This window comes from Oncorhynchus mykiss, chromosome 23 (genome assembly GCF_013265735.2).
Source record: "Oncorhynchus mykiss isolate Arlee chromosome 23, USDA_OmykA_1.1, whole genome shotgun sequence".
In the NCBI taxonomy this organism is placed as follows: Eukaryota; Metazoa; Chordata; class Actinopteri; order Salmoniformes; family Salmonidae; genus Oncorhynchus; species Oncorhynchus mykiss.
The window spans coordinates 60,414,474-60,440,948 of record NC_048587.1 but is presented as its reverse complement, the minus strand read 5'-3'; the positions used below and the strand labels follow the sequence as shown (position 1 = coordinate 60,440,948).

The 26,475-nt window shown below is 42.7% G+C and overlaps 1 protein-coding gene across 9 annotated transcripts in view; it reads left to right on the top strand.

Moving 5' to 3' along the window:
• The window catches only part of LOC110515674 (collagen alpha-1(XIX) chain), a 261,849-nt gene that overhangs the window by 192,346 nt on the left and 43,028 nt on the right, over positions 1–26,475 (top strand). For all 9 annotated transcript variants that reach the window (XM_036960934.1, XM_036960933.1, XM_036960931.1 and 6 more), the window contains 13 exons: positions 1,578–1,682; positions 1,888–1,941; positions 3,003–3,056; positions 3,439–3,492; positions 4,773–4,826; positions 7,517–7,561; positions 11,100–11,150; positions 12,042–12,086; positions 16,125–16,151; positions 19,834–19,887; positions 21,247–21,291; positions 25,311–25,355; positions 25,624–25,686. In XM_036960934.1, coding sequence (XP_036816829.1) covers positions 1,578–1,682; positions 1,888–1,941; positions 3,003–3,056; positions 3,439–3,492; positions 4,773–4,826; positions 7,517–7,561; positions 11,100–11,150; positions 12,042–12,086; positions 16,125–16,151; positions 19,834–19,887; positions 21,247–21,291; positions 25,311–25,355; positions 25,624–25,686 — 696 coding nt within the window. The remainder of the gene's footprint in view (positions 1–1,577; positions 1,683–1,887; positions 1,942–3,002; positions 3,057–3,438; positions 3,493–4,772; positions 4,827–7,516; positions 7,562–11,099; positions 11,151–12,041; positions 12,087–16,124; positions 16,152–19,833; positions 19,888–21,246; positions 21,292–25,310; positions 25,356–25,623; positions 25,687–26,475) is intronic.

The window sequence follows — 26,475 nt, the reverse complement described above, 5'->3', positions numbered from 1 at the left end:
TTCTTCACTTTAATTGACAGAGTTTGGTCACTTTACAGCCGATGGTATTTGATATTTCACACTGAAAGCAGCACTTAACTGAATTGGACCTTTTTTATTTCAAGACACTTCGCTCAAGTCTCTCTGAGAAAAAAAGATTTGTACTTCCATAAAGTTAGATGAAATATCTCCCCACTGCTCTTCTCTGATGAGTCTAAATGCCAGTGACACTAAGGGTCATACAGTCTTCATGCTGTATAAACAGAACTGATATCCGTCTACAGATAAATGGTTGGAAGTGGAACGTATTCATGTGTTCTTCATTTGAGGCTGCTGAGGGGAGGGCAGCTCATAGTAATGGCTGGAACGGCATCAAACACATGGAAACCATTCCACCTATTCCACTCCAGTCATTACCCCGAGCCCGTCCTCCCTAATTCAGGTGCCACCAACCTCCTGTGGTGTTCTTCTACTGAATGTACACTGAGTGGACAAAACAATTAGGAACAGCTGCTCTTTCCATGACATAGACTGACCAGGTGAATCCAGGTGAAAGCTATGATCCCTTATCGATGTCACTTGTTAAATCCACTTCCATCAGTGTAGATGAAGGGGAGGAGACAGGTTAAAGAATGATTTTGAAGCCTTCAGACAGTTGAGACATGGATTGTGTATGTGTGTCATTCAGAGGGTGAATGGGCTAGACAACAAATGTAATGTAACAAATGTAATGTAATGTGCCTTTGAACGGGGTCTGGTAGTAGGTGGTACCAGGCGCACCGGTTTGTGTCAAGAACTGCAATGCTGCTGGGTTTGTCATTCTCAACAGTTTCCCATGCGTATCAAGAATGGTCCACCACCCAAAGGACATCCACCCAATTTGACAAAACTGTGGAATGCTTTCGACACCTTGTAGAGTCCGGGCCCCAACGTATTTAGGTTGTTCTGATTGCTGTAGGGAACGTACACTTCAACAACTCCACAGTGTCAGAGTACAGAATGTCTGCTGCTGTAGAGGAAGTACACTCCAGACAGGGCTGATTTCCCAGACAGGGCTGATTTCCCAGACAGGGCTGATTTCTCAGACAGAGCTGATTTCCCAGACAGGGCTGATTTCCCAGGCAGGGCTGATTTCCCAGGCAGTGCTGATTTCCCAGGCAGGGCTGATTTCCCAGACAGAGCTGATTTCCCAGACAGGGCTGATTTCCCAGACAAGGCTGATTTCCCAGACAGGGCTGATTTCCCAGACAGGGCTGATTTCCCAGACACAGATTAAGCCTAACTTTTTGAATGTAAATAAATGTTACTCAGTGAAACCTGAACTGGATGGGAGACTGTGATATTTCAAATGATCCCCCAAATGTCCCAGTCAGTTAGAGAGTGGGTGGGAAATAGGACAATGTCTGGTTCTCAGTCACATTAACTTCAATGTTGTGGAAACATTGAGAGAACGTTAAGACAGCTCCCCTGCTCTTCGACCCAGGGGAGATGGAATACAAACAAAAGGAGCACTGTATTTCCCTGCTGTGACTCAGTGAGATGACAGATATCTGGTCTGTATGACCGTACCTCTCCCCCCTCCCGCTGTGTGTTGGCAGAATGCCTGCACCGTGTGCCAGACCAGAGTGCCAGGTCTGCCTGGGCAGAAGGGCGAGCAGGGAACCCATGGAGCGACAGGAGTGCAAGGCATGGTGGGAGAAAAGGTGAGTGTCTCATTATCTTTACTCTGTGTGTGTGTGTGTGTGTGTGTGTGTGGGTGGGTGGGTGGGTGGGTCGCCCACCCGCCCGCCTGCCCAGAAGTGTGAGAGTGGAACCCTTGGGGACAGATTGTGTGGTTTTGTGTGTGTGTCTTTCTCTGTTTATGTGTTCTTGGGTGCATTGATTTGCGTGTGTGTCCATCCTAAACAGGGGGATCCAGGAGTGCGAGGACCTCTCGGTAATCCAGGGAAAGAAGGTCCAAAGGTAGGAAACAATGTGTCATCCTGATTATAATGTTTGTGTTCTAAATGGCAGCCTATTCCCTATTATAATGTATGTGTTCTAAATGGCAGCCTATTCCCTACATAGTGCACTATAACCCCTGGTCAAAAGTAGTGCCCTGTGTAAAGGATTAGGACACAGTCAATTTGGGACACAGTCAATGTATACAGAATTACTTTCCACCTTACAAATACTCCATTCACTCCATTCATTGCCAATCTCAGCATGACAAAGTGAATTAGAAAAGATGATAGGTGTAATAGTATTTGGACTGGTGCATAACATCGCTGGGGACTACACTTCTTCTCCAGGTCATTATTTAACATGGTTCTATCCCTTGTTGCTCTTCATTTCCAGTTGAATTGTTTTCATAATACTTCCCACGAATAAATTCAATTCAATTCAATTCAAGGGGCTTTATTGGCATGGGAAACATGTGTTAACATTGCCAAAGCAAGTGAGGTAGATACTATATAAAGTGAATATATAAATAAATACCCTCTTCATAATGCATTGTGAGGGCATTTATAATGCCTTATAAACAATGCATAATATGCTATAATGTACGACATAGGCTCTCGTAGTTGTTCATATTTCTTTTCATCTGAGAGATTTGGGAAGATTCAGACACCAACCGTTGAACCAAAGATTCAGACATTTACAATGTCAGTCCAGCCCATTCGTATCATCAGAGCTGCTGGCTGCAGACGTGGTTGCCATGGATACACAGCCGTGTCCTGTATTAGTAAAATTACCCAAGCAGTCGCTTCTAATTGGCTCTATTAGAAACAAGAAGTCAAAGTGAAATGTATGACCACCCGTCATGCCGCTGGTTTGAGACTATTAGAAGGTTTGGAGAGAACGTACTGTATATTATGGTGGTAGACATTTCTCATTTCACAAGCAAACACATTAAGAAAAGGTTTATACAGAATTCAACTTGATTTGGCCATTTTTGTACTATTTACTGTTGTTGTTACCGTTTACTCATTCACTGTTGTTGTTACTGTTTACTCATTCACTGTTGTTGTTTGCTGTTCTAGGGGATGAAAGGAGAGAGAGGATTCCCTGGGCCTAGTGGAGACAAAGGAGACGAGGTGGGTTTCAGACCTGTCCTGGGGCCAGTACAGGAATCATATACTTTAACATGCTTGAGTGTGCTTGAAAGTACACTACATCAAATCAAATCAAATCTGGAACCGGTGCACCTGGCACCAACGGTCATACCACGCTCACAACATTCAGTCGATCAGTAACAGAATGCCTCAATGCCTCAATGCCTGCTTTATATAGCAAGCCACGGTCACATGACTCATCTTGCCCCATGTACAACAGAATCAATGGAATAGCCCTGAAAATGCAAATGAGGTTAACTCTCCTCTTGTCCTTCTTGCAATACCTACCAGTTAGGCTATCATACACTACCTATTACACAGGAAGTGACAATGATTGTTCTCTGGTGTTTCTTGTCTTTCTCAGGGCTCTCCTGGAGTTCCAGGCATTCTGGGTACAACAGGCCGTACTGGAGCCCCTGTAAGCAAAACGATTCATCAATTTCATTAAATCACCTTTCACATCTATTCATCCCTCGTTGTAATGCATGTGTAGTACTGTGTTGCTGATACAAGAACAATCACTGAGAACACCATACTCATTGTTTGGTCCCTATTTTCTCTCACCTTGTTTCTATATTTAGTTTGTGACCCAGTTAATTGATGTACTTTGTTTTCTATATTTAGTTTGTGACCCAGTTAATTGATGTACTTTGTTTTCTATATTTAGTTTGTGACCCAGTTAATTGATGTACTTTGTTTTCTATATTTAGTTTGTGACCCAGTTAATTGATGTACTTTGTTTTCTATATTTAGTTTGTGACCCAGTTAATTGATGTACTTTGTTTTCTATATTTAGTTTGTGACCCAGTTAATTGATGTACTATGTTTTCTATATTTAGTTTGTGACCCAGTTAATTGATGTACTTTGTTTTCTATATTTAGTTTGTGACCCAGTTAATTGATGTACTATGTTTTCTATATTTAGTTTGTGACCCAGTTAATTGATGTACTATGTTTTCTATATTTAGTTTGTGACCCAGTTAATTGATGTACTATGTTTTCTATATTTAGTTTGTGACCCAGTTAATTGATGTACTATGTTTTCTATATTTAGTTTGTGACCCAGTTAATTGATGTACTATGTTTTCTATATTTAGTTTGTGACCCAGTTAATTGATGTACTATGTTTTCTATATTTAGTTTGTGACCCAGTTAATTGATGTACTATGTTTTCTATATTTAGTTTGTGACCCAGTTAATTGATGTACTATGTTTTCTATATTTAGTTCGTGACCCAGTTAATTGATGTACTTTGTTTTCTATATTTAGTTTGTGACCCAGTTAATTGATGTACTTTGTTTTCTATATTTAGTTTGTGACCCAGTTAATTGATGTACTATGTTTTCTATATTTAGTTTGTGACCCAGTTAATTGATGTACTATGTTTTCTATATTTAGTTTGTGACCCAGTTAATTGATGTACTATGTTTTCTATATTTAGTTTGTGACCCAGTTAATTGATGTACTATGTTTTCTATATTTAGTTTGTGACCCAGTTAATTGATGTACTATGTTTTCTATATTTAGTTCGTGACCCAGTTAATTGATGTACTTTGTTTTCTATATTTAGTTTGTGACCCAGTTAATTGATGTACTTTGTTTTCTATATTTAGTTTGTGACCCAGTTAATTGATGTACTATGTTTTCTATATTTAGTTTGTGACCCAGTTAATTGATGTACCTTGTCTCTGTTTGCAGGGTGTCATGGGCAGACCTGGGCCAATGGGTCAGCCTGGAACAAAGGGAGATCGGGTAAGAAAGAGACGCTGTGTGTACACGCACTGTACCTTCAAATGACATCTACAAAGGGATTCAATTAGATTTGTCCCAAATGTAGTTCCACAACCTACTCCAAAGTGAAAGAATGATAGATCATTTTCCAAATGACTTAGAAACACAAGATGATGATGATTTGATTGCGTATGATTTCCCTTTTACTTGGTGGAAGCACCTTCAGCAGCCATTACAGCTGGGAATCATTCTGAATAAGATTCTACCAAGCTCTTACGACAACATGTGGCCAGTTTATTAGGTACTGGGTCAGACCTCCCCTTTGCCTCTAGAACAGAATGAATTATTTGGGCTTTGGAAACATTGCTCAATTGGTATCAAGGGACCTAACATGTGCCAGGAAAACATTCCCCACACAATTACACCACCGTCACCAGCTTGTACCGTTGATACCAGGCAGAATGGGGCCATGGACTCATGCTGCTTATGTCAAATCCTGACTCTGCCATCAGCATGATGCAACAGCAACTGCTGCAATAGCCCATCCGTGAAAAAGACAGACAAGTTGTGTATTCCGAGATGCCGTTCTGCCATCCAATGTTCTGCACCGATATTTACCTGTTTGTGGCCCACCTGTTAGCTTGCACGATTATTGCCATTCTCCTTCAGCCTCTCTCATCAACAAGCTGTTTTTTCGCCCACAGGCCTGCCGCTGACCGGGTGTTTATTGTTTGTCGCACCGTTCTCAGTAAACCCTAGACAATGTCCTGCGTGAAAAGGCCAGGATGCTGGGCGTTTCTGAGATACTGGAACCGGCTCGCCTGCCGCCGACGATCATACCATGCTCAAAGTCACTTAGCTCACTGGTTTTGCCCATTGTGACATTCAATTGAACAGTAAATGAATGCCTCAAGGCTTGTCTGCCTGCTTTACATAGCAAGCCACGGCCACATGACTCACTGTCTGTAGGAGTGAACCAATAAACTGGCCACTGAGTGTATATCCATTGCTTTTGTTAAAATTTCTCAAGCTCAGTAAATTTGGTAGGGAATCATTGATGGACTACAGTATTCAAACATTGTCTTTAATTTTTCAATCAGATTTAAGTCAGGACAGAGACTAAACCACTCAGGAACACTAAACACCTCTTAGAAAGCCATTCTATTGTGTCCTTAGCATAATTTTGCGTGTGTGCAATTGTCCCACAGAAAAATGAAACTCTATCCCAGGGTTAGGTATTCAGAAGGCAGAGTTTCCTCCAACTTTTTACCTGGGCTTTGTTCCTTTCATATTTCTTTATATCCTGACAGCCTCCCGAGGCCACTACAATACTGGAAAATACAAAGGGATCAAAACCATTACATTCACTCCACATTACTGACCCGTATGGTAAAGTGAAGGAAGCCTGTGTTAAAAAAATCCACTCCAAATCATTGATTCTGTTTGCAACAATACCATTAAGTAATACTGCAAGACAACACAGCAAAGCCATTACATTTTTAGCCTAAAATAAAAACTACAGGTTTGGGTCAAATCCAATACAACATAACACAAAGTCAACCCTCTGTATTTTCAACTTTTGTGGTTGGCAGCATCATGTTATGGGTATGCTTGTCATCTCCAGGGACTGGGGAGTTTTTCAGGATCAAGCAATGGGAATTATATTGCCCTAAGAGTTGTGCATAGGTGGTAGAATCTTATTCAAAATGATTCACAGCTGTAATGGCTGTCAAAAGGTGCTTCCGCCAAGTATTAACTTTGGGGTGTGAAGACACACAATCAAGACATCTTTGTTTTTTTTGCTTTTTCTTTATTAATTAGAACATTTTATATACATTTCTTTCACTTTGAAGATGTGGAGTAGGTTGTGTAGACCTGTAGAAAAAATATCTAATTCAATCTGTTTTTTAATTTAATTTTAAGGTGGGGGAATGTGTAGACTGTGCCATTGCTGTACAGACTTTCACTAGGCACTGTACTGTACATGTCTGCTTTATGTTCTAAATATAGGCAGTTAGTACATACAGGGTCATGTTTTATTCAAGCATGTGGCCTGACATGCCAAGAGATGTTCTGATAGTCTAAGATGAAAACAATGCCTTGCGTCTTATTTAGTGCTATCTCAAAGAGCATCAATAATGGGTTATTGTAATACTCAGGAATCATGTTATTTTCTTAAAAAGCACATCATTCCTTATGGGTTTCTCTTCAGTTTTGTTGTTGAAAGAATGCCATGGGCCTAGTCTTGTCAGTGGATTGGGGTGGCGTGCTGTATGCCAATTCAGTAGCCTTGCAAGAGGCTTGTGCAGCCAGAACAGCTCATAGGATCTCCTGTTTCTGTAGCGTGAGGCAGGTTGATGTACCAGTACACCCCTTGTACAGGACACTAGTTTATCGCAGGGCCTTACTCCCAATCTATCTCAAATTCAACAGAGCTAGTATGTCCCTCTTCTCAAATACTGTACCTCTGCTATAGACTTGTATTATCAGCCATGCCATGTCCCAAAGATTAGGATTGTCACTGTGTCTAATGTGTGGGTGAAGAGGTATTCTTAGATTATTGGGATCTTAACTGGAGAAACGTGATCCCCAGTGACTGACTGGAAAGCATTATCCCTCTCATGGTTTGTTCTGTGTGTGTGTGTGTGTGTGTGTGTGTGTGTGTGTGTGTGTGTGTCCGTCCGTCCGTCCCCCCCCCCCCCCCTCTACAGGGAAGTGAAGGATCCCCTGGAAGGCCAGGACTACCAGGCCCCCCAGTAAGTTATCCAGAGCATCACTGAGATCTCTGTGTGTGTGTGTATACAGACTGTGTGTGTGTGTTGTTGAGTCATTGGTGAGATGTGTCAACAGTTTTCATGCCTATGAATGATGACACCAGTTCAAGGTACCATAGCCAATTACTAGTGTCCTTTTGAATGGCTGGTCACACAACACATCATTTAAAAGGACAGTGAGATTGACTTACTACTTTGAAGGACAACATGTTTTCTTCCGTCTATTTGAGAGAATGTTTTTCCTGTTCTTTCTTCCTTCCTGGAAATCAAATCAAGTACAATTCTATTGGTCACATACACATATTTAGCAGATGTTATTGTGGGTGTAGCGAAATGCTCGTGTTCCTAGTTCCAACAGTGCAGTAGTATCTAACAGTGCAGTAGTGTCTAACAGTGCAGTAGTATCTAACAGTGCAGTAGTGTCTAACAGTGCAGTAGTATCTAACAGTGCAGTAGTATCTAACAGTGCAGTAGTATCTAACAGTGTAGTAGTATCTAACAGTGCAGTAGTATCTAACAGTGCAGTAGTATCTAACAGTGTAGTAGTGTCTAACAGTGCAGTAGTATCTAACAGTGCAGTAGTATCTAACAGTGCAGTAGTATCTATCAGTGCAGTAGTATCTAACAGTGCAGTAGTATCTAACAGTGTAGTAGTATCTATCAGTGCAGTAGTATCTAACAGCGCAGTAGTATCTAACAGTGCAGTAGTATCTAACAGTGTAGTAGTGTCAACAGTGCAGTAGTATCTAACAGTGCAGTAGTATCTAACAGTGCAGTAGTGTCTAACAGTGCAGTAGTGTCTAACAGTGCAGTAGTATCTAACAGTGCAGTAGTATCTAACAGTGCAGTAGTATCTAACAGTGCAGTAGTATCTAACAGTGCAGTAGTGTCTAACAGTGCAGTAGTATCTAACAGTGCAGTAGTGTCAACAGTGCAGTAGTGACTAACAGTGCAGTAGTGTCAACAGTGCAGTAGTATCTAACAGTGCAGTAGTATCTAACAGTGCAGTAGTGTCTAACAGTGCAGTAGTGTCAACAGTGCAGTAGTATCTAACAGTGCAGTAGTATCTAACAGTGCAGTAGTGTCTAACAGTGCAGTAGTATCTAACAGTGCAGTAGTATCTAACAGTGCAGTAATGTCTAACAGTGCAGTAGTATCTAACAGTGCAGTAGTATCTAACAGTGCAGTAGTATCTAACAGTGCAGTAATGTCTAACAGTGCAGTAGTGACTAACAGTGCAGTAGTATCTAACAGTGCAGTAGTGTCTAACAGTGCAGTAGTATCTAACAGTGCAGTAATGTCTAACAGTGCAGTAGTATCTAACAGTGCAGTAGTATCTAACAGTGCAGTAGTATCTAACAGTGCAGTAGTATCTAACAGTGCAGTAGTGTCTAACAGTGCAGTAGTATCTAACGGTGCAGTAGTATCTAACTGTGCAGTAGTATCTAACAGTGCAGTAGTATCTAAAAGTGATTCACAAAATATACACAAATCTAAAAGTAAAAGAATGGAATTAAGAAATATATTAATATTAGATTGAGCAATATTGGAGTGGCATTGACTAAAATACAGTAGAATAGAATAAAGTATATAGAAATGAGATGAGTAAAGCAGTATGAAACCATTATTAAAGTGACTAGTGTTCCATTATTAAAGTGGCCAGTCATTCCATGTCTATGTATATATGTCAGCAGCCTCTGCAGGGTTGAGGTACCGGGTGGAAGCCGGCTAGTGATGGCTGTTTAACAGTCTGATGGCCTTGGGATAGAAGCTGTTATTCAGTCTCTCGGTCCCAGCTTTGGAGGGCAGGTAGAAATGTTATTGAGTCACCATGTTCATGTTACTTCTGGGGACACTGGAGCAAAACCAAAAGGAGTGTTTCTTATTGGACACGTACAAAGCGAGTACTTCCTGTTTCACTCCGTTATGGAGGGGTTTCTTCCGCTTTGTGCCTACTTAATACAACCCACTTACTGTGTTGGAGGTCAGGGTTAATGAATGAACTTCACTACTGTAAATTCTTTAAATTGCACAAATCTAGCAAAAGCTTAGGGCCACAGATCTCCTTCAAACTTAAAACCTGTTCTCCTGTAGATACTCTGACGCTGTGGTTAGTTCAGCGCTGTGGTTAGTTCAGCGCTGTCTTGCAGCCGTTTAGCTTTGCCTCAGATTACACACTGATGACAGACAGCACATACGCTGAGTAGTGGAGAGGAGACCGGGGGCTACACCCCCCCCCCCCCCTTATTCATTATATAGTGCACTACTTTTTACCTGAGACCTTAAGTGGGGCACTATAGGGGATAGGATGCCATTTAGTACTCACATTAGTGTTTGAATCTACAGAGGCCGGTGGGTTAAACAAGTGTTACTGCTCTCCTCTTTTGTTTAGTGATCACCAGGCAGCCCCAGATATTGATATCTCCATATAGTGATCACCAGGCAGCCCCAGATATTGATATCTCCATGTAGTGATCACCAGGAAGCCCCAGATATTGATCTCTCCATGTAGTGATCACCAGGCAGCCCCAGATATTGATCTCTCCATGTAGTGATCACCAGGCAGCCCCATATATTGATCTCTCCATGTAGTGATCACCAGGCAGCCCCAGATATTAACCTCTCCATGTAGTGATCACCAGGCAGCCCCAGATATTCATCTCTCCATGTAGTGATCACCAGGCAGCCTCAGATATTCATCTCTCCATGTAGTGATCACCAGGCAGCCCCATATATTGATCTCTCCATGTAGTGATCACCAGGCAGCCTCAGATATTGATCTATCCATGTAGTGATCACCAGGCAGCCCTATATATTGATCTCTCCATGTAGTGATCACCAGGCAGCCCCAGATATTCATCTCTCCATGTAGTGATCACCAGGCAGCCTCAGATATTGATCTCTCCATGTAGTGATCACCAGGCAGCCCTATATATTGATATCTCCATGTAGTGATCACCAGGCAGCCCCAGATATTCATCTCTCCATGTAGTGATCACCAAGCAGCCTCAGATATTGATCTCTCCATGTAGTGATCACCAGGCAGCCTCAGATATTGATCTATCCATGTAGTGATCACCAGGCAGCCCTATATATTGATATCTCCATGTAGTGATCACCAGGCAGCCCCAGATATTCATCTCTCCATGTAGTGATCACCAGGCAGCCTCAGATATTGATCTCTCCAAGTAGTGATCACCAGGCAGCCCCAGATATTGATCTCTCCATGTAGTGATCACCAGGCAGCCTCAGATATTGATCTCTCCATGTAGTGATCACCAGGCAGCCCCAGATGTTTATCTATCCCATGTTGCATTTAAGGGCTTATGAACAAAGTAATACTGTCTGCCTGGTCCAGGCCTACAGGACTGACTGTTAGACTAGAGGCACAGAAAACACTCAGACAGACACACACACACACACACACACACACACACACAAGACCTTTTGAAGTGTGTAAGGCTAGAAGTGTGTTAACGGAGGAGAAAGCTGGCTCTGACTGAGATGTGTGTGTTTGCAGGGTGTCCCCTATGTGGAGGGCAATGGGATGAGCAGTCTGTACAAACTGCAGGTAAGAACTCTGTACTCATCCTCATCAGGTGTCAGGTGTTGCCGACGATGCAACTAGCATCACAGTGCTAGTCAACAGTTGTTGCTCATAGTCTGTTGATTGTTTGTTGAGCATCGGTAGGGTGACCCTCAAAGTAAAGGTTACCACATTCCCCTATATACCGTAGGCTACTGTAGATACCATATCATCAGACACCCTGTCATCAGATACCATGTAACCAGATTCCATATCATCAGATACCATGTAATCAGATACCATGTCATCAGATACCCTGTAATCAGATACCATGTCATCAGATACCCTGTCATCAGATACCATGTCATCAGATACCATGTAATCAGATACCATGTCATCAGATACCCTGTAATCAGATACCATGTCATCAGATACCCTGTAATCAGATACCATGTAATCAGATACCATGTCATCAGATACCATGTCATCAGATACCATGTCATCAGATACCATGTCATCAGATACCCTGTAATCAGATACCATGTCATCAGATACCCTGTAATCAGATACCCTGTAATCAGATACCATGTCATCAGATACCATGTAATCAGATACCATGTCATCAGATACCCTGTAATCAGATACCCTGTCATCAGATACCTTGTAATCAGATACCATGTCATCAGATACCCTGTAATCAGATACCATGTCATCAGATACCCTGTAATCAGATACCATGTCATCAGATACCCTGTCATCAGATACCATGTAATCAGATACCCTGTAATCAGATACCATGTCATCAGATACCATATCATCAGATACCCTGTAATCAGATACCCAGTAATCAGATACCATGTCATCAGATACCATATAATCAGATACCATGTCATCATTGTGTTGAATGTTATGATGATAATACTAGTTTCTCCACAGAGTGGAGGAGCCATCTCAGGACCCCCTGGAGCACCAGGTGCACCAGTAAGTATCTCATCATCTACTGTCTCATCATCCATCCTCCTGCTGTCACATCATCCTGCTGTATCATCCTCCTTCTATCTCATCATCCATCCTTCTTCTGTATCATCATCCTACTGTCTCATCATCCTACTGTCTCATCCTCCTTCTGTCTCATCATTCTACTGTATCATCCTCCTTCTGTATCATCCTCCTACTGTCTCATCCTCCTTTTGTCTCATCATCCTACTGTATCATCCCCCTTCTGTATCATCCTCCTACTGTCTCATCCTCCTTCTGTCTCATCCTCCTACTGTCTCATCATCCAGCTGTCTCATCATCCATCTGTCCCCTTCTCCAACCGTATCATCCTCCTTCTGTCACATCATCCTACTATCTCATCCTCCTACTGTCTCATCATCCATCTGTCCCCTTCTCCAACCGAATCATCCTCCTTCTGTCTCATACTCCTACTGTCTCATCATCCAGCTGTCTCATCATCCATCTGTCCCCTTCTCCAACCGTATCATCCTCCTTCTGTCTCATCCTCCTACTATCTCATCCTCCTACTGTCTCATCATCCATCCTCCTTCTGTCTCATCATCCTACTGTCTCATCATCCATCCTACTACTGTATCATCATCCTACTGTCTCATCCTCCTTCTGTCTCATCATCCTGCTGTCTCATCATCCTACTGTCTCATCATCCATCCTACTACTGTATCATCATCCTACTGTCTCATCATCCTACTGTCTCATCGTCCTGCTGTCTCATCATCCATCCTCCTACTGTCTCATCATCCTGCTGTCTCATCATCCTACTGTCTCATCATCCTACTGTCTCATCATCCATCCTCCTACTGTCTCATCATCCTGCTGTCTCATCATCCTGCTGTCTCATCATCCTACTCTCTCATCATCCTGCTGTCTCATCATCCATCCTCCTACTGTCTCATCATCCTTCTGTCTCATCATCCTGCTGTCTCATCATCCATCATCCTACTGTCTCATCATCCTACTGTCTCATCATCCTAATGTCTCATCATCCTAATGTCTCATCATCCTAATGTCTCATCATCCTACTGTCTCATCATCCTGCTGTCTCATCATCCATCATTCTACTGTCTCATCATCCATCCTCCTACTGTCTCATCTTCCTGCTGTCTCATCATCCTACTGTCTCATGATCCATTCTCCTACTGTCTCATCATCCTGCTTTCTCATCATCCTACTGTCTCATCATCCTGCTGTCTCATCATCATACTGTCTCATCATCCATCCTCATACTGTCTCATCATCCTGCTGTCTCATCATCCATCCTCATACTGTCTCATCATCCTACTGTCACATCATCCTACTGTCACATCATCCTGCTGTCTCATCATCCTGCTGTCTCATCATCCTACTGTCTCATCGTCCTGCTGTCTCATCATCCTACTGTCTCATCATCCTGCTGTCTCATCATCCTACTGTCTCATAATCCATCCTCCTACTGTCTCATCATCCTGCTGTCTCATCATCCTATTGTCTCATCATCCATCCTCATACTGTCTCATCATCCTACTGTCACATCATCCTACTGTCACATCATCCTACTGTCTCATCATCCTACTGTCTCATCGTCCTGCTGTCTCATCATCCTACTGTCTCATCATCCTGCTGTCTCATCATCCTACTGTCTCATAATCCATCCTCCTACTGTCTCATCATCCTGCTGTCTCATCATCTTACTGTCTCATCATCCTACTGTCTCGTCATCCATCCTCCTACTGTATCATCCTCCTTCTGTCTCATCATCCTACTGTCTCATCATCCAAATTTCTCATCATCCATCATCCTACTGTCTCATCATCCTACTGTCTCATCATCCATCATCCTTCTGTTATATCATCCTACTGTCTCATCATCCATCATCCTACTGTCTCATCATCCTTCTGTCTCATCATCCTACTGTCTCATCATCCATCATCCTACTGTCTCATCATCCTACTGTCTCATCATCCGACTGTCTCATCATCCATCATCCTACTGTCTCATCATCCTACTGTCTCATCATCCATAATCCTTCTGTCTCATCATCCTACTGTCTCATCATCCATCATCCTACTGTCTCATCATCCGACTGTCTCATCATCCATCATCCTACTGTCTCATCATCCTTCTGTCTCATCATCCTACTGTCTCATCATCCTAATTTGCTGTACTGTACTGTACTGTACTGTCAGGAACCAGACATGTATTCAGATACTGTGTACTGTACTGTCAGGGTCTGAAACACACAGGCCATACTTTATCATCCTAAGAGTAGCTGTCATCTCCTTCACTGTCTCCAGCCCTCTAGTAAGACTCAGTCATGTTCAGTGAGAGCTCACTGGTGGAGAGAGACTGACAGAGAGAGACTGACAGAGAGAGACTGACAGAGAGAGACTGACAGAGAGAGACTGACAGAGAGAGAGAGAGAGAGAGAGAGAGAGAGAGAGAGAGAGAGAGAGAGAGAGAGAGAGACTGACAGAGAGAGAGAGAGACTGACAGAGAGAGAGAGAGAGAGAGAGAGAGAGACTCAGAAACTGAGAGAGAGAGAGAGAGAGAGACTCAGAAACTGAGAGAGAGAGAGAGAGAGAGAGAGAGAGAGAACACTGTCTGAGCAGTGGCCTGACTCTGTTCTCTCTGCATTGTGCCTCTGTGGCGAGGTGTGGTGACCTGATTTACTTATCAAAGCCACTGAGCTCTGCCCTTATCAGTCTGTCTGTAATCTACCTACAACCCTAGGAGACTTTACCTCTTCCATCATAACGCTCAGACACTCCGCTCATAGGACCTGCAGGGGTCCACAAAGAGAACTCCCTACCCAGGGACCACAGTAGAATCTCTGGGGAGCATTGCTCTGTGCTGTGCTGTCTGTCTGCATCTAACATGTACAGTACTGCTGGGGATATCATGAAGTGGTTTTGCACTCCCAGAGATCATTTACTGAATGTTAAATATATTACCTGTCAGGTGTTTTAACTATTTGTAATGTACACTTGTTAAATGTATTTTTGTTAAATGTAATGTATTTAATGTAAATTGTAATAGTTTATAATGTCATTTTAGGTCTGAGTTGGACCCTAGGAAGATTAGCTGTCGCCATGGCATCAGCTAACAGGGATCCTAATGAAACATTCAATTAATTCTAGAAGAATTAAGAAATAATTAAAATGAAGAGTTAAAATGGAGAAGAATGAAAGCAACAGGCTACAGTAAATTATACAATATGTCCATTTTAGTTTAGTTCCAGTTAGATTTTGCTGTTTGTTTTATGTCTCTGATTGTTTACATTTTTTGCACGCTGTTACCTTTTATTGACAATAAGTCTGACTTTATGACTATAACTGTACAACTGCCAGTGTATATGAACAGTACAGTCATTTCCTGTATTAAACCTGACACTTTCCAAAAGTTAAAGTAATTGATGCTAAAAGTCTTAACAACAAAAAAGCCATATCTCTGTTAACCCAGTTAAAAATCTCTGAAAGGGTTTTAGAAGGGCCTCCCAAGTGAAGCAGGGATCTAAGGCACTGGATCACAATGCTTGAGGCGTCACTACAGACCCGGGTTCGATCCCAGGCTGTGTCTCAACCAGCCGTGAAAGGGAGTCCCATAGGATGGCGCACAATTGGCCCAGCGTCGTCCTGGTTACGGGGGGAGGGGGGGCTTTACTTGGCTCATCGCACTCTAGCGACTCCTTGTGGTGGGCCGGGTGCCTGCAGGCTGACTCCGGTCGTCAGTTGAACGGTGTTTCCTCCGACACATTGGTGCAGCTGGCTTCCGGGTTAAGCGGGCGCTAAGAAGTGCGGTTTGGCGGGTTATGTTTCGGAGGACGCATGACTCGACCTTTGCCTCCTGAGCACGTTGGGGAGTTGCAGCGATGAGACAAAGATCGAAATTGGGGATAAAAAGGGAGTAAAAATAAAATGTCTTAAAAGATTGAATACATTTCTAAAGGGTCTTATGTAAAAGGTCTTCTATATATGACTTTGTAAGTGGAGTGATTGCCTTCCACTGTCTCTTTCTTCTGTATAGGGGCCCAAAGGAGACGAGGGAAGAGTGGTGAGTTGAAATCTTTTCATTCTAGGGAATATATTTTATTGAAAGTGTTTCTCACCTGTTTTCATATGCAGTCCAACAGAACTAGCAAAGGAAATCATTTCAACTACTTTATCTGGGCTTGATTGAGTTTGATTGGCACAATGGAACCAATAGAAGAGTCGCAGAACTGCCAAACCCTCCCGTCCTGCACTGCCGACAGGCTAAAGCAAACGCTGGCTAAAGCAAACGTATTTGAAAGATTTCAAACAGTATTTGAACCCAGGTCGGTTCTCCAATACAGTCTCTATGGTTCACTTCAACATAAGTCCCTCCACTCTGGAGCTGGGAACACAAAATAAAATAATGATCACGTCTCCTCTTGCCACAATCAAATGACTGTTCTATATTGTCTGGCCTGTGGGAGACAATGAACCCTCTTTGCTCTCTGTCTACTGTAACTCCACACACACACATTAAGAGAGAGAGAGAGAGAGAGACACACACACTCTCTCTATCCCTCTCTCTCCTCTCTCTCTCTCTCTCTCTCTCTCGCACACATATATACACACACACACACTCTGTCTATCTCTCTCTCTCACACATACACACACACACACACCCTGTGTCTTTCTCTTTCTCTCTCTCTCACTCACACACACAAACACACACACACACACTGTCTCTCTCTCTCTCTCTCACACACACACACACACACATAAACACACACACATAGACTGTTTCGGGGACACACACACACACACACACACACACACACACACACCAAGGAATGGAAACAATACAACTCCTCTCTTCTGGTATCAACTTGAATTCTCCATCTCTTTCTCTGTCCTCGTGGGGCCAATTGCATTTTTTATTGTTTTGCTGCGGTGCGATTTCTCACTGGGGATGTTAATTTGACATTTGAATAAATTGTGTGAGCTGCGGTTCCTGGTGCTGCGGCTCGGTCGGTGGAATTGCCCCAATCCGTCTCATGCACACACACACACACACACACAGACACACACACACACACACACACAGACACACACACACACACACACAGACACACACACAGACACGTACACACACACACACACACAGACACACACACACACACACACACACACAGACACACACACACACACACAGACACACACACAGAATCACGTACACACACGCACACGCACACACAGACACGCACACACACACACACGCACGCACACACACACACACACACACACACACACACACAGACACACACACACAGACACTAACATGTACACACACACACAGACAATCACAGACACGTACACAGACACACACAGACACACACAGAAACACTCACACACAGAAACACTCACACACAGACACACACAGGATCACTCACACACACACACACACACACCAAATTGCCCCAATCCGTCTCACCACAGCTGATCCCCGGCGGCGATCCCGATCTGTCCCGTTCCACTCTAAGCCACACTATGTTATTCATGACAATCTACATGTGTGATAATTACCTGCCCCATCCATCTATGTCAGAGCAGAGGACAGAGCAGGCCTTGGCCCTACAGTAGTGTGTAATACCATTTCTCCATGGCACATACAGTAGAGCCAGACCAGACCAATAGAAGGGGGAGGAGGGATGTGTATTTCTACTGTAGTAAAGGAGGCAGACCAGACCAATAGAAGGGGGAGGAGGGATGTGTATTTATACTGTAGTAAAGGAGACCGACCAGACCAATAGAAGGGGAGAAGGGATGTGTATTTATACTGTAGTAAAGGAGACAGACCAGACCAATAGAAGGGGGAGGAGGGATGTGTATTTATACTGTAGTAAAGGAGACCGACCAGACCAATAGAAGGGGAGAAGGGATGTGTATTTCTACTGTAGTAAAGGAGGCAGATCACACCAATAGAAGGGGGAGGAGGGATGTGTATTTCTACTGTAGTAAAGGAGGCAGACCAGACCAATAGAAGGGGGAGGAGGGATGTGTATTTCTACTGTAGTAAAGGAGACCGACCAGACCAATAGAAGGGGAGAAGGGATGTGTATTTATACTGTAGTAAAGGAGACAGACCAGACCAATAGAAGGGGGAGGAGGGATGTGTATTTCTACTGTAGTAAAGGAGACCGACCAGACCAATAGAAGGGGAGAAGGGATGTGTATTTATACTGTAGTAAAGGAGGCAGACCAGACCAATAGAAGGGGGAGGAGGGATGTGTATTTATACTGTAGTAAAGGAGACAGACCAGACCAATAGAAGGGGGAGGAGGGATGTGTATTTATACTGTAGTAAAGGAGACAGACCAGACCAATAGAAGGGGAGAAGGGATGTGTATTTCTACTGTAGTAAAGGAGGCAGATCAGACCAATAGAAGGGGGAGGAGGGATGTGTATTTCTACTGTAGTAAAGGAGGCAGACCAGACCAATAGAAGGGGGAGGAGGGATGTGTATTTCTACTGTAGTAAAGGAGACCGACCAGACCAATAGAAGGGGAGAAGGGATGTGTATTTATACTGTAGTAAAGGAGACATACCAGACCAATAGAAGGGGGAGGAGGGATGTGTATTTATACTGTAGTAAAGGAGACAGACCAGACCAATAGAAGGGGGAGGAGGGATGTGTATTTATACTGTAGTAAAGGAGACAGACCAGACCAATAGAAGGGGGAGGAGGGATGTGTATTTCTACTGTAGTAAAGGAGACATACCAGACCAATAGAAGGGGGAGGAGGGATGTGTATTTCTACTGTAGTAAAGGAGACAGACCAGACCAATAGAAGGGGGAGGAGGGATGTGTATTTATACTGTAGTAAAGGAGACAGACCAGACCAATAGAAGGGGGAGGAGGGATGTGTATTTCTACTGTAGTAAAGGAGACAGACCAGACCAATAGAAGGGGGAGGAGGGATGTGTATTTCTACTGTAGTAAAGGAGACCGACCAGACCAATAGAAGGGGAGGAGGGATGTGTATTTATACTGTAGTAAAGGAGACAGACCAGACCAATAGAAGGGGGAGGAGGGATGTGTATTTATACTGTAGTAAAGGAGACAGACCAGACCAATAGAAGGGGAGAAGGGATGTGAATTTCTACTGTAGTAAAGGAGACAGACCAGACCAATAGAAGGGGAGAAGGGATGTGAATTTCTACTGTAGTAAAGGAGAAAGACCCAAATAAGCTGCTGACTGCCTGCAATGAGAGATAAATCTGCAGTCTTATAGATAGTTCTATCTTGAAGTAAAAACGTATCACAATCAGTCTACTGTTTTGAAAGGTGATCTCCTATACCAACATACCTTGTTCTCCATCCTTCACACCATACTCCATCTCTCTCTCATCTCTCCATCTCTCTCTCTCTCTCTCTATCTTTATCCTTCTCTCTCTCTCTCTCTCTCTCTATATCTTTCTTTCTTTCTCTCTCTCTCTCTCTCTCTCTCTCTCTCTCTCTCTCTCTCTCTCTCTCTCTCTCTCTTTCTCCCTCTCTCTCTCACTCACTCACTCACTCACTCACTCACTCACTCACTCTCTCACTCACTCACTCACTCAATCACTCTCTCACTCAATCACTCTCTCACTCACTCACTCATTCACTCACTCACTCACTCACTCAATCACTCACTCACTCACTCACTCACTCACTCACTCACTCACTCACTCACTCTGTCCTAGACTAACTACTCTGTGTTATGTTCCAGGGAGATCCCGGATCCATGGGTTTACCAGGACTAGAAGGACTACCTGGAGCCAAGGTAAGCCACATACAGCCCCCCTGTAGCCTTTATACAGTACTGAGCCGAGCCAAGCCGAGCTGAGACGGCGCTTGCGGACCATCCTCATCCTGCATGACCTCACCAGATTACAGTTAGGAAATATGAGGGGGGTATGAGAGGGTATGCTGTTCTGGATACAGCCGTTAGCCGTGGTACGTTGGCCGTATACCACAAATCTCCAAGGTGCCTTATTGCTATTATAAACTGGTTACCAACGTAATTAGAGCAGTGGGGAAAGTGTAATAACTACCAGGACACTACCGTCAGTAACATACTGTAACATACTGATGTAGATGACCTTGGAATGGGGGTTACAGCTCTATGTGTCTGTGTAACATCCCTCACACCTCTAGGTCTTAATCTAGATGTCAAGGCTAGAGCGCGTGTCTGTCCTTCCTTCAGGGAGCTGTCGTCAAAGAGTTATGGCGATATCGTTCAGACACACACACACACCTCATATTACAGACAAATGGCCAAGTGCTCAACACTGCTGCTTTTATTTGACACTAAAGGTTAAGGAGAGTTTGTTTCTGATAGATCCACAGCAACACTTCAACAAGAGGTCATGTCTGTCTGAATACAAGTATATGGACTAGAATAGAATAGTCTCAGAATGGGCTTTGAAAGACAAGTCCTGAGAGATGCATAAACATAACCATGATGCTTCTCTGTGGAGCTTCTCTGTCTGTCTCTGTTCTTGTTTTCATGGTGATTTGGTTTATTCATTATATAGTTGTATAAGTAGTTCTATGTCTATTTCAGTTATATAACGAAGATGTATCTTGTCCTGTAGGCTGAAGTGCTGTAGACTTGACTTACATACTGTAAGGCTGTATGTTGCTATAGGTTTGAGTTGTAAACAAGGCTGTATGTTGCTATAGGTTTGAGTTGTATATAAGACTGTATGTTGCTATAGGTTTGAGTTGTATAAAAGGCTGTATGTTGCTATAGGTTTGAGTTGTACAAAAGGCTGTGTGTTGCTATAGGTTTGAGTTGTATATAAGGCTGTATGTTATTATAGGTTTGAGTTGTATATAAGGCTGTGTGTTGCTATAGGTTTGAGTTGTAAACAAGGCTGTATGTTGCTATGGGTTTGAGTTGTATAAAAGGCTGTATGTTGCTGTAGGTTTGAGTTGTAAACAAGGCTATATGTTGCTGTAGGTTTGAGTTGTAAACAAGGCTATATGTTGCTATAGGTTTGAGTTGTATAAAAGGCTGTATGTTGCTGTAGGTTTGAGTTGTATAAAAGGCTGTATGTTGCTGTAGGTTTGAGTTGTATAAAAGGCTGTATGTTGCTATAGGTTTGAGTTGTAAACAAGGCTGTATTTTGTCCTGTAGGGTGATCTGGGGATGCCTGGAGCCCCTGGAATACCTGGGCCTTCAGTAAGTAGTACTTTTAATGATCTGCACATCCTCCATTTGTTTGCGCTCTTTCGCTGCACTTGATGCTGGCTACAGAAAACATCATGGCTGTCTGAGGAAATGATAACATGTCATGGACATTGACTTCCCAAATCTATAAGAAATGACACAGACAGAACACAGTGATACTATAGTAGTATCCCCAGTGAACAACGCTTCATATGAACAGATGTAATACTATACCCAGTGAACAGTCCTTCAGATGTAATACTATACCCAGTGAACAGTCCTTCAGATGTAACACTATACCCAGTGAACAATCCTTCAGATGTAATACTATACCCAGTGAACAGTCCCTCAGATGTAATACTATACCCAGTTAACAGTCCTTCAGATGTAATACTATACCCAGTGAACAGTCCTTCAGATGTAATACTATACCCAGTGAACAGTCCCTCAGATGTAATACTATACCCAGTGAACAGTCCTTCAGATGTAATACTATACCCAGTGAACAACGCTTCATATGAAGAGATGTAATACTATACCCAGTGAACAGTCCTTCAGATGTAATACTATACCCAGTGAACAGTCCTTCAGATGTAATACTATACCCAGTGAACAGTCCTTCAGATGTAACACTATACCCAGTGAACAATCCTTCAGATGTAATACTATACCCAGTGAACAGTCCCTCAGATGTAATACTATACCCAGTTAAAAGTCCTTCAGATGTAATACTATACCCAGTGAACAGTCCTTCAGATGTAATACTATACCCAGTGAACAGTCCCTCAGATGTAATACTATACCCAGTGAACAGTCCTTCAGATGTAATACTATACCCAGTGAACAACGCTTCATATGAAGAGATGTAATACTATACCCAGTGAACAGTCCTTCAGATGTAATACTATACCCAGTGAACAGTCCTTCAGATGTAATACTATACCCAGTGAACAGTCCTTCAGATGTAATACTATACCCAGTGAACAGTCCTTCAGATGTAATACTATACCCAGTGAACAGTCCTTCAGATGTAATACTATACCCAGTGAACAGTCCTTCAGATGTAATACTATACCCAGTGAACAGTCCCTCAGATGTAATACTATACCCAGTGAACAGTCCCTCAGATGTAATACTATACCCAGTGAACAGTCCCTCAGATGTAATACTATACCCAGTGAACAACGCTTCATATGAAGAGATGTAATACTATACCCAGTGAACAGTCCCTCAGATGTAATACTATACCCAGTGAACAACGCTTCATATGAAGAGATGTAATACTATACCCAGTGAACAGTCCCTCAGATGTAATACTATACCCAGTGAACAGTCCTTCAGATGTAATACTATACCCAGTGAACAGTCCTTCAGATGTAACACTATACCCAGTGAACAGTCCTTCAGATGTAATACTATACCCAGTGAACAGTCCTTCAGATGTAATACTATACCCAGTGAACAGTCCTTCAGATGTAATACTATACCCAGTGAACAGTCCCTCAGATGTAATACTATACCCAGTGAACAGTCCTTCAGATGTAATACTATACCCAGTGAACAGTCCCTCAGATGTAATACTATACCCAGTGAACAGTCCTTCAGATGAAATACTATACCCAGTGAACAGTCCTTCAGATGTAATACTATACCCAGTGAACAGTCCCTCAGATGTAATACTATTCCCAGTGAACAGTCCTTCAGATGAAATACTATACCCAGTGAACAGTCCCTCAGATGTAATACTATACCCAGCGAACAGTCCCTCAGATGTAATACTATACCCAGTGAACAGTCCCTCAGATGTAATACTATACCCAGTGAACAGTCCCTCAGATGTAATACTATACCCAGTGAACAACGCTTCATATGAAGAGATGTAATACTATACCCAGTGAACAGTCCCTCAGATGTAATACTATACCCAGTGAACAACGCTTCATATGAAGAGATGTAATACTATACCCAGTGAACAGTCCCTCAGATGTAATACTATACCCAGTGAACAACGCTTCAAATGAACAGATGTAATACTATACCCAGTGAACAGTCCTTCAGATGTAATACTATACCCAGTGACCAGTCCTTCAGATGTAATACTATACCCAGTGAACAGTCCTTCAGATGTAATACTATACCCAGTGAACAGTCCCTCAGATGTAATACTATACCCAGTGAACAGTCCCTCAGATGTAATACTATACCCAGTGAACAGTCCCTCAGATGTAATACTATACCCAGTGAACAGTCCCTCAGATGTAATACTATACCCAGTGAACAACGCTTCATATGAAGAGATGTAATACTATACCCAGTGAACAGTCCCTCAGATGTAATACTATACCCAGTGAACAACGCTTCATATGAAGAGATGTAATACTATACCCAGTGAACAGTCCCTCAGATGTAATACTATACCCAGTGAACAGTCCTTCAGATGTAATACTATACCCAGTGAACAGTCCTTCAGATGTAACACTATACCCAGTGAACAGTCCTTCAGATGTAATACTATACCCAGTGAACAGTCCTTCAGATGTAATACTATACCCAGTGAACAGTCCTTCAGATGTAATACTATACCCAGTGAACAGTCCCTCAGATGTAATACTATACCCAGTGAACAGTCCTTCAGATGTAATACTATACCCAGTGAACAGTCCCTCAGATGTAATACTATACCCAGTGAACAGTCCTTCAGATGAAATACTATACCCAGTGAACAGTCCTTCAGATGTAATACTATACCCAGTGAACAGTCCCTCAGATGTAATACTATACCCAGTGAACAGTCCTTCAGATGAAATACTATACCCAGTGAACAGTCCCTCAGATGTAATACTATACCCAGTGAACAGTCCCTCAGATGTAATACTATACCCAGTGAACAACGCTTCATATGAAGAGATGTAATACTATACCCAGTGAACAGTCCCTCAGATGTAATACTATACCCAGTGAACAACGCTTCATATGAAGAGATGTAATACTATACCCAGTGAACAGTCCCTCAGATGTAATACTATACCCAGTGAACAACGCTTCAAATGAACAGATGTAATACTATACCCAGTGAACAGTCCTTCAGATGTAATACTATACCCAGTGACCAGTCCTTCAGATGTAATACTATACCCAGTGAACAGTCCTTCAGATGTAATACTATACCCAGTGACCAGTCCTTCAGATGTAATACTATACCCAGTGAACAGTCCCTCAGATGTAATACTATACCCAGTGAACAGTCCCTCAGATGTAATACTATACCCAGTGAACAGTCCCTCAGATGTAATACTATACCCAGTGAACAGTCCCTCAGATGTAATACTATACCCAGTGAACAGTCCCGCAGATGTAATACTATACCCAGTGAACAGTCCCTCAGATGTAATACTATACCCAGTGAACAGTCCCTCAGATGTAATACTATACCCAGTGAACAGTCCTGCAGATGTAATACTATACCCAGTGAACAGTCCTTCAGATGTAATACTATACCCAGTGAACAGTCCTGCAGATGTAATACTATACCCAGTGAACAGTCCTTCAGATGTAATACTATACCCAGTGAACAGTCCTGCAGATGTAATACTATACCCAGTGAACAGTCCCTCAGATGTAATACTATACCCAGTGAACAGTCCTTCAGATGTAATACTATACCCAGTGAACAGTCCTTCAGATGTAATACTATACCCAGTGAACAGTCCCTCAGATGTAATACTATACCCAGTGAACAGTCCTTCAGATGTAATACTATACCCAGTGAACAGTCCTTCAGATGTAATACTATACCCAGTGAACAGTCCTTCAGATGTAATACTATACCCAGTGAACAGTCCTTCAGATGTAATACTATACCCAGTCAACAGTCCTTCAGATGTACACCCACTTAGAGGGCTGTAGTACAGTAATACCTGCTGGACAGGACAGCGTTGAGGTGCTAGCTAACGTAGATGGCTAGATATATAAGACCTGTCTGAGAAGCTGTTTAATGTGTGGTGTTCTCATCCTGTCTGTGTGATTGACAGGGGAAACCTGGAGCTCGCGGTGATTCGGGGATCCCTGGGGAACCGGTAAGTAAGCCGGATGCTTTTCTCTCTCTCTCTCTCTCTCTCTCGCTCTCTCTCGCTCTCTCCCTCTCTCTCACACACTCTCTCGATCTCTCTCTCTCTCTCTCTCTCTCTCTCTCTCTCTCTCTCTCTCTCTCTCTCTCGCTCTCTATCTCTCTCTCTCTCTCTCTCTCTCTCTCTGTCAGCTGTCAGTCAAAGGCATCCCTACTTCTCTCTGTCACACACACACACACAGTAACAGTGACATATATGACTGTTTATTCCCTGACAGGGTGAGAGGGGCCCGCTGGGGGAGACAGGATTCCCAGGTCCTGAGGGACCCCAAGGTGCTCCTGTAAGGATTTTACTTTACCTCTGCTCCTCTTTCCTCATACCCCTGATTAGATACCTACCCTCAACGGGAGATAGTCCATACACCTAGAACAAAAAGGTGCTTTAAAGAACCTTAAAGGGTTTTTCGCCTTTCCCATAGAAGAATCCTTTGAAGAACCCTTTTTGGTTCCAGGTTTAACCCTTTTGGGTTCCATGTAGGACCCTTTCTACATGTAACCCGAAAGGGTTCTACCTGGAACCAAAAAGGGTTCACCTTTGGGGACAGCCGAAGAACCCTTTTGGAACCTTTTTTCTAAGAGTGCACATGCAGAGCCAAGTGAAATGTCACTCTATGTACAGTACATACAGGGCCTTTGGAAAGTATTCAGACCTCTTGACTTTTTCCACATTTTGTTACGTTACAGCCTTGTTCTAAAAATTGATTCAATTGTTATCCCCCCTCATCAATCTACACACAACACGCCATAACGACAAAGAAAAAACAGGTTTTTAGAAATGATCATTTGTCAACAACAAAAAATGAAATATGAAACATGTTTATTTAATCCATTTTAGAATAAGGCTGCAACGTAAGAAAACGTGGGAAAAGTCAAAAGGTCTGAATATGCAAATGTTACCAATGAACAGGATGGTTCCTACTTATTGCTGAGAGATGTGCAATGTTCCTATATGACTGTATAGGTTCAGACTGCCAGTATGCCGGTAGTATTAGGTTTGTAGACATAGTTTATATTGATAACAACACAGTCCCTCACATTGCAGAGCCAAGTGCTGTGTTACATTTACCATA